The sequence below is a fragment of the Dicentrarchus labrax genome, unplaced genomic scaffold (assembly GCF_905237075.1).
Source record: "Dicentrarchus labrax unplaced genomic scaffold, dlabrax2021, whole genome shotgun sequence".
Taxonomy (NCBI): Eukaryota; Metazoa; Chordata; class Actinopteri; family Moronidae; genus Dicentrarchus; species Dicentrarchus labrax.
In genome coordinates this window covers 25,133,200-25,142,727 of record NW_026136718.1, presented here as the reverse complement: position 1 = coordinate 25,142,727, position 9,528 = coordinate 25,133,200, and the positions used below count along the sequence as shown (strand labels likewise).

Below are 9,528 nucleotides of genomic sequence, written 5' to 3'. Positions count from 1 at the left end.
TATTCTCTTGAAATTCTAACAAACCGTGTGCCTAAATCTTGACTTTTTCCTCTCTTATATCATTTTTTTGACACAGAAATCCTTTTATATCATCATATTCCTTAATCTTATCCCCAGAGTATTTCAATAAAGACTGTATGACAGTGATGTTGTAATGTTTTACTGCATTTTATGATCTCTTCCTCTCCTGCAGGCTCACAGTAACATATGTCTCTCCTTCAAATGCAAGGGCTCCAGTCTCCTTTAACTTCAGGAGCAGCGGGGACTTAAAATTCCTCAAACTACAACACAACAAAAAACAACAACAACCTCTTTTACATGACACAAGCTGCCAGCTGAGATAGTTAGTGCTGCTCTGAATCCAATTTCTTGCCACCCCCCCTCACCCTCACCCTCCTCCTCCTCCTCCTCCCCTGTGCTCTGCTTTTGATCCCACAGGGACATTCCAGTCATTCCAGCCGCAGCGAACAATCGGCCCTCAGTTATTTATTCGTGCAGCTCGCAGCTCCGCTCCGCTCAGTCTGCTGCTGGCCGTCGGTGCGCACACACTAACGTTACATGGAGGAAAACAGAGCGACAAACTGGGCAAACTTGAGTTGAATTGTGCGCACAATACTGTTGAAATTACCGGTAACTGTTTCCTGGGTGATGAGACTATAATTTGGTAAGTTTTCCCTTTTTTGTTTGGATGCCTGGTAGCTAGAAGTCCCATTGGTACGGATTGTGTGCATGGCGCAGTATTAATGTGTGATTGCTTCTGCGAGTTTTTATGTTTCGTTTAAAGCTGGTGGAAGAGGTTTATTTATATGTTTGATCCAGTGAAGAGCATCACCTTCACAGGACTGGATCCTGATTTCCACACATATCCGAGATTAATCCCACACGGTTGAGTTTCTGGTCAACGTAAAGCCTCTCAGCAGGATTTTATCATAGTAGTTCTCACATGGAGCTTCTAGAGAACAGCCGTTTTTAAATTAAGCATTTTACATGTTTCCTTGTGTTTCTTATAGGATCATATTTTGCTGTTACAGCTTCATCATTATAGTAGTACATTTGGAAAATCAGTGTATTTGTTGCTGTGTGTGTGGGAAGTCTGTGGTGTTTATAGCTACTGATGAGTATTACACTTACGTCCGTCTGACTGGGACATGTTATGCTTTAGAGTGTGTGGGCAATAAAACTGGATCTGCACTGACATCATTGTCAGGGGTATTTCCAGCTACAGCCTGTGAACTTGCAGCAGAAGTCATCGTGGAACCAAAGTTTATAAATTAATTGAGAAGAATTCTCACACTGAAATGCTACCATTGATTATTGACTCATTTTGGTGATAACAACAGAGTCAATGAACCCTGAAAATGCTCCGAGCTGATTAGGTCAAATGTAATATACTCATGTTGTGCATTACATCTGATCAAGAGTATTATTTTTCCTTCAGATTTGCTACTTGTGAAGTGCCCCAACTGCCACCTAGGCTGTTTTTTTCTTGTAATTTATCACTGACTGAAATGAGAACCGCTGAAGGCGCATCTGGAACGGTCCTCCACCGTCTCATCCAAGAGCAGCTCCGCTACGGGAATCTGACAGACACTCGCACACTCCTCGCTATCCAGCAGCAGGCCCTGCGTGGAGGCAGCAGCGGCGGGGGCACGGGCAGTCCTCGCTCGTCTCTGGAGAGCCTGACTCAGGAGGAGTCCCAGTACGTCCAGATGTCAAAACGGCAGGAGCCTCAAGGCCAGGAGCACCAGGGGGACTGCCTTCACTCCGAGAGCCAGGTGTGCCATCTGTACCAGCTCCATGGAGAGGAGCTGCCCACCTACGAGGAGGCCAAGGTCCACTCCCAGTACCTGATCTCCCAGCTGGGGCAGGCGGAGCAGGAAGGGCCCAATATGGACATAATGGGGAGACGCAGTGAGGGACAGTGGGATTTGAAGAGGGAGCACGCTCGCTCCCTCAGCGAGAGACTCCTGCAGCTTTCTCTGGAGAGGAACGGAGCTAGACACAGTCTGGCTATGAGCTCTTCACACAGCTATCCACAGCTGTATCATAATAATGTCACAAACGCTGTGGCCCCTGACAGGCAAGGGTCCCAACAGTGTGTGGACCAGCGAGGGCCACCCCCGGACTATCCTATCTTTGCCAGACTTCCTGGATATATGGTCAGCCACTCACAGGAGCATGGACAGTACTGCAGAGACCCTCCTCCCCCCTTCTACTCACAGCATCACAGGTAATCAGATGGATTAGGATTTAGTTTGGGTATCAGATAAAATGTGGCCACATTAACAATTTCAGAAAAAGCTTTCACGGTATTTCCTAGACCTTATGGTTTTCAGCAGCGTAGTAACCAATTACTTGTTTCCTTTCAGAGGGTATGTGTCAGCTCAGTCCCAGGTGGCTCACAACAGCATCACCGCAGCCCCGAGCAATAACTCAGCTCAGACTGACGCGTTGATGCGGGAGAACGAGAGGCTCAGGAAGGAGCTGGAGGTCTATGCCGAGAAGGCCGCCAGGCTGCAGAAGGTGAGAGAGGAAGGTGGTGCAATGAATGGAGCTGTTGGCTCACAGAGAGTGTGGAAATCGTAAAAAACAATAGTTTCCTGCCAGTACATGTCAGGGTGATAAGCTGTCTGGCAGTTAAAGAATATGCACAGGAGACAGATGAGTGATTTGTTCACTTCATGGAGGAGTGACATAGTTTTTATTTATAGTATATGGATATTTATTTCATGGTTTTCATGGTATGTTGAGGGATTTCTTTCTCATTCCAGCCTCTGGAATGTCCTATAACACATCCTACCCCCTTTGTATTTCAAACATGCTGGCATATTGCCATGAAAGGAGATAAATGCCTTGACACCTGGGACCCAAGTGTTCACTCAGGAATGTTGATTCCCTCTTTTCAGTTGCGCATAGTGTTAAAAAGCCATTAGCCTGTAGTCAGAAAAACAGAAAAAGGAGAGTCAGTTGTAGAGACGGCTAATTAGCCCCATTGATATCAACAGCTGACACATTAAACCACAATCTAGACTATGAATGGCGAAGCCTCTCCCAGAGACTGATCATCTTTTCACATTTTCTTCCCAGTTGGAGTTAGAGATCCAGAGGATATCTGAAGCTTATGAGACTCTGATGAAAGGCTCTGCCAAGCGGGAAACTCTGGAGAAAACAATGAGGAATAAACTAGAGGCTGAGATCAAAAGGATGCACGACTTTAACAGAGACCTGAGAGGTATGTGCCCATTCATCTGTTGGACCAAAACTCTCCTGGTGATGCACAGCCTGCCTTTAAATGTAACCCGCCATGTCTAACCATAATGTTTTTGTTTGTTATCCTCTCTACAGAACAACTTGACACAGCTACCAAACAGCGAGCAGCCAAGGAGGCCGAGTGTACAGACCAGAGACAGCATGTCTTTGTTAAACTGCTGGAGCAAAGTAAGTCTTTTATTAGAGTCTCATAGCATGCTTCATGACAGAAAAGAGGAGAGGGAGGAGGATCAATTTTTTTTTAAAGATCTGATTTGACAAATCACACTGCCCTGAGAAGCACTTAACAATGGCAGGAACACAATTAAGCTGGGATTGGTTTTCTCCTTCGTTTGGGGGGGGGTTATAAAAAGCTGTGGCTCTATCTCCTAATGTTACTCTTGGCACTCGGACGCCAGCCATTTTTCATAGCTGTAGTAAATGTGGCCTGGATTCCAGGAATTTTTTTTAGGTATTCAGGCTGTTCCAGCATTAGGAATGCCTCCCTCCCCCTTCTCCCCCGTCCCTCCATGCTCAGTTTTGCATCACTGCTGACTTCCCTCCTCAAGGGGAACTAATAAGTCTGGGACTCCAGGATGTCCAGACCCAACTTGACATGACCCCTGGCTAGCTCACTCTCCTTGTTTGGGCATTTCTTTACCTCATGGTTTAATCATGATCGGCCACTTCTGAATATTTCTCCCCTCCGTTTCTGTTCGGTGCTGCAGGGTAAACCCGACTTTTGTTACTATGAAAATAAGGATTAGATTTGTCTTTCAAAGATCCTCAGAATCAGCGGTAGTTACATAATCAGCCGTACTGTTCTGTTATACATTACCCTGCTGGAATGACAGTTGCACATTTCTGGGTATTATAAGCAGCCATGTGATTTTCTTGAGCCATAAGATCAGAAATATTGTCAGTTTTCCTGAAAACAGTTATCTTGCAGCAACAGGAACCAAACCACATTTGATTTACAATAGGGGGATGTGTCGTTTTTTTGTTACAGGGACCACTTGAATTATATTTTGAGCTGCTTGTTTACTTCACGTCCTTAGAAGCATTCCAGAGCTTTTCCCAGTACAAAGCTACGCCTGTGTGCGTAAGTGGATAAGAGGAAGTCTGCATTCCCTCCACAGGCATGCACTCGTGTTGTGTAATCAGCCCCCTTTTTAAAGTGGCACAACAGATAAACTGGGTTTCTAAAAGTTTCCATTGAAGTATGCACTAGCTTTTAATTAGTGAATGAGAAATATTTTATTTGAATGTTTATCAAAAGTAAACAGCACAGCAAACTGGTTGTCTTTTTATTTAGAAGACATGCTGTCGTTGAACCACATGCCTTGATGGCAGTGTGTGAATGTCCCTTGTTGGGTCACATTCCATTCAAAATATAACTCCCTGAGCTCACATAGCCGCTTGACTGACCCCATCAAAGGCCACTGAACACTGATTGATATACATTACATGCCCTTTTAAGCATTCATTTGACCTCCTCTATGAAGCCACTATTGTCCCAGGACAATACAAGCATGATAACCTCTCAGCCTCATATCATCCAGGATCATGCCACTGTTACTCTTTCCACCATTCACCTTTTTTTGTCCCCCCCCGTATTTTAGATGAAGAGCAGCAGAGGGAGCGTGACCAACTGGAGAGGCAGATACAGCACCTGCGCGTCTCCGGGGAGGAGTGCCAGCGGAGACGGGAGCTGCTTGAGCAGGCTCTGGCCTCCACGCAGGCCCGCAACCGGCAGCTGGAGGAAGAGCTGCAGCGGAAGAGAGCGTACGTGGAGAAAGTGGAGCGTCTGCAGAGCGCGCTGGCTCAACTGCAGGCAGCGTGCGAGAAGAGGGAGGCGCTGGAGCTGCGGCTGCGCACACGGCTGGAGCAGGAACTGAAAAGCCTCAGGGCACAACAGGTGAGAGGAAGAAGTCATTACATAGACTTGTTTTTTTTTATTTTAAATCTGTAATTTAAAGGAGGTGTTCGACGTTTTGTAAAATATGCTATGTTTGCTGTCTTGTCGAGAGTTGGATGAGGAGATTGGTACCACCCTGCTGCTGCTGTGTAGCTTCATGTGTAGTGCACAGACATGAGAGTGGTATCAGTCTCACCTGACTCTCGCTAAGAAAACAACATAAGGGTATTTCCCAAAATGTAAAAACTAGTTAAGTAAAACCTTAATTTAAATTACAGGTGCTTGTTTATCTGGATGCCTAATGTTAACAACTGCTGTCTATTATCTCAGTCTCAGAACCAGGCAGCTGACCCCACGGCTTCAGAACTCAGCTCCTCCACGCTGCAGCAGCAGCTGAGGGAGAAAGAGGAGCGTATTCTGGCCCTGGAGGCAGACATCACCAAGTGGGAGCAAAAGTACCTGGAGGAGAGCACCATGAGGCAGTTTGCAATGGATGCAGCTGCCACCGCTGCAGCACAAAGGTACGACGGAACAGTGATAAATAGAGCAAAGAGAAAAATCACAAATTAGAAATTTGTAAACGTTTTGGGAAGGTTTTTTAACAGTTCTCTATTTTCCTTGCAGAGACACAACCATCATCAATCACTCACCTCGACATTCACCAAACAACAGTTTTAATGAAGACCTGCCTTTGTCAAGTCATAGACACCAGGAGATGGAGAACAGGTACACATCTATAAATCCACGTCCTCGCTAGATACTAGTTGCTGCCTGTTTCTTGGGGATTTGTGATCTGATGGTGTATTCCACGTGTTTAGGATCCGCGCGCTTCATGCTCACCTCCTGGAGAAGGATGCTGTGATCAAAGTCCTCCAGCAGCGCTCCAGGTTGGAGCAGGGCAAGCTGGAGAAACAGGGGCTTCGTCTGGCGCGGTCCGTCCCCTCTATCAACACCGTGACCAGCAGCACAGAGAGCAAAGGTAAGCACAATAGGAGAATTTTTGAATCTTTAATGACACATGCTATCGAGCGACAACTGGCAGACAGGCCAGCGTCGCCAGACAGAAATGTACACTTCCTAAAAAAAACGACAGTGGGAGACAACCCTTTCGTGTCCCTCAAATAGACAACATGTTTTTAAACTGGAATGCATATCATCTCACACTCCAGAATAGCCTGATCCAGAATAGTCATGGGAAGAACTCCGCAGGGCAGATGTTCAGGAGTGTGTAAATGTGGACATAAGCAAGTAATTAAGCAGCCTCCTCTCTTTGTCTGCGTTTGTAGGAAAGAGCCTCTCAGATGACCAGACAGGTGCTACCGTGCTGCAACCCCGACCCCTCATGGTGCCCAGGGGCCCGAGCAGAGACTGCAGCACCCAAAGCGACGAGACCCCGGAGGAGCCTGAGCTCATGGCAGAGCCTAGCAAGCTAAAGACTTCTGAGGCATCAGCAGCTACCACTGGTGGGTTTATTGTTTTGTTAGGCAGTTGACACCCAACCACCACCACACAAACTACTGTTCTGTTCAGTCGTTCCTTTGATCCTTATTCTATTTGACCGCTATTTAAAGCGTAACTGGATCGGGGCAGACTAATGATGTGCTGTTGATAGTAATAAGTTCAAACTTTGTTGTTAAAATTAAATAAGGTCGTGGACAGCTTTGCAAATAGCCAGCATTGCAGTTGTTATTTGCTTTAGCATGCCAAAGTTGTTTTTCTAATCTGCTAATTTTATCTCTACTGTAGACACCTCAGAGGAGCCAAAGGCACCACTCAAGACGCTCAAGAGCATCAACAGCTTGGATGCAGACGTGGTTGAAATCCTCATCTGAGTGCTCACTTGCAGCCAATATGACTGAACAGTGACGGCCAATGATGACAGAGACTTTTGGCTTTTTTCCTCGATGTCTGACCACAATAAAAAAAAAAGGCTGACCCGTCTGGCGCGAATCTAAATTGAAATGCAGAGTCCAGAATGTGGCAGAGTCTGGAGAGGAGAGCTGAGCTTTCCCTCTGCTGACAGTTGCCTCGTGAGTCAGAATTCTTCAAGGTACCTGGACAGTATTGTGCGTTATGATAGGAACTGGGCTGCTGATTGTGCATATGTTGTGCATGTTACTTATTAGTTATGTATTGTATTTATATTTGTAAATGCTGCTCGTATTATGATGTTACTTTTATGTTTGAGAAGAACAAGGATCACTCGTCTTGCTCTGCTCCACTTAAATTATACACAAATGTACTCATTGTTCTGGATTAAGTGCGCAACACATTTATGTTTTGTTTGGTTTATTTTGAATTTCCAGTAGTGAGCCTATTACCATCCTCTCTGAAAATAATGGGAATATTTATAAAATGACTCAGTATAAGCTTCCTCTATGTTTTCATGCCATGTTTGGGGATTATTCTGTTTAACAGAACTACTCAAACCTGAATTAACAGTTGCTCCTTTCTTTAAAATACATTTGGGGGCCCTGCTCACAGCCCAGGATTTGGAAACTTCCTCTGAATGCGGAGCCTGCAGAACGTCTGCTCATTTCTCTCTTTAAAAAGCCTGTGAGGATTGACAGCGTTTCACGGGGGTCTAATTTTCCAGATCCCGGGTTAATGTTTGGGGCCTCAGATGGCGACTGCCCAGCATTTCGCTCTCCTCCGCTGACACGCTGGAGCTAATCTTCTCACATTCCCCCACTGAGGGAATGCTCCCGTTAAAGAAAAAGGCTATCTAAAGTCTGACCCCTCGCCCTTGTTAAAATGGCACGCATTCTCCACGATTCCTTTTCTGGGGCTGGTTATTTCTTCTGAGCCGCGGTAGCCGGTTCTACCACGAGCAGAGAAATGGTCAACTATAATTGGCCTGCATTTGCTACTCTATTTGTTGTCCCCATCAATGTGTTATATTCAGCTGAGTTTTCTCCATTGCTCAAGTATCTCACATTTCTGGGACAACATGGAATCTTCTATTTATTTCTCCCTGCACAGTGTAGGATCACTGAACACTGCTGAATGTAGACTCCTGTTTCCCAGGACTGTTTTGTATTTAACTGGAATGTGCCAGAGTTTCGATTTGTCCCACCCATTAGAGGGGAATACCTAAAACTCAACATCAATGCATTTAAGAAGATGCTAATACATTATTGTTAGTACTGATGTTACTGTGCCTCAAAGTCTTCATGTGAGTCACAAACTTTTGTTCACTGTCAGGTTCCTTCTTTGACAGCATTATCAACAGGAGTATTGTCTGAAGTCCCACAAATGGCATGTGAAACCTCACATTTGACTGGTATTCCCCTTCAAGCTTTTTCATCATATGTCCCGTCACAGTGCGTCTGCTGGTCAGCGCGGTGTGTCAGTTTTAATTCATGCCCTTCACTTTGTTTGGAATGTGTTTACATGAATGGCTATTTGAAGTGAGAGATGTTAATATATTTTGTAGTTGTTGTTTTTTTCATTTATATACTGTTTGTTTTATTTTCTGGTGCCAAAGATGTACTCTACTTTTAAGTTATAACCGATGATGAATACAAAAGGTTCTGTTATGGTTCCTTGCTTCAGCTGGTTGACCCATTGTGATGTTGCTGTGAACTTTTGTAAAGGAAACATTTGTATGTATGCCTTAACATTTCACTATAATAGATTAAAATTCTTAATATATGTCTGATAAAAGGCTTTCTGTTTTGATTTGTTGCACTGGTTTAATACAGTATACGCATTGTTTCCTTATAAGAACCTAGTGGTGGAATGTACATTTACCTGAGTAGCCATGCTACAAATATATGACCTCACAGAATATGAGGCATTGCGTTAGATCAAACTATCCAACAGTATATAAAGTATTTAAAACATTTAGTTAACATCTACAGCAATAAAATGTAATATACACATTAATGCAGCAGTGTAATCCAAACACATTCACAGGGGAGCTTTTTTCTGCACAATGAATACTTATGATAGTGATAGTTAATACTCACATACTTTTACTGAAGTAAGACTTTGAATGCAGACTTGTAGCAGAGTATTTTCACAGTGTGCTACTTTTACTTAAAGGCACAGTGTGTAACATTTACGAGGATATATTGAAAGAAATAGAATATCATTTACATATGTATGTTCTCATTAGTATATAATCACTTGAAAAAAAATCACCTAGAAACCAATTTTTATCTAGAGAGACAGCAGGTCCTCTCCCACAGAGGCCGCCATGTTGAACCGCCATGTTTCTACAGTAGCCCTGAACAGACAAACCGAATACACTTTTCACACTTTGGTTGAGTGCTATTAAGATGGTTGCAATCTACTACTTTTCACAAAAACCCTACACACCAGTCCTTTAAGTAAAGGATCTGAATACTTCTTCCACT

General features: G+C 44.3%; 1 protein-coding gene across 1 annotated transcript; it reads left to right on the top strand.

The window, feature by feature from the left end:
- The first annotated feature begins 523 nt into the window (after positions 1-523).
- On the top strand, positions 524-8,833 carry amotl2a (angiomotin like 2a). Its single transcript, XM_051376094.1, has 11 exons — positions 524-664; positions 1,439-2,230; positions 2,370-2,523; positions 3,088-3,232; positions 3,346-3,438; positions 4,872-5,167; positions 5,498-5,688; positions 5,792-5,893; positions 5,986-6,146; positions 6,454-6,630; positions 6,914-8,833. Exons 2-11 carry the CDS (start codon positions 1,509-1,511, stop codon positions 6,997-6,999), a joined length of 2,127 nt encoding a protein of 708 aa, XP_051232054.1. The 5' UTR covers positions 524-664; positions 1,439-1,508; the 3' UTR covers positions 7,000-8,833.
- The last annotated feature ends 695 nt before the right edge of the window (positions 8,834-9,528 follow it).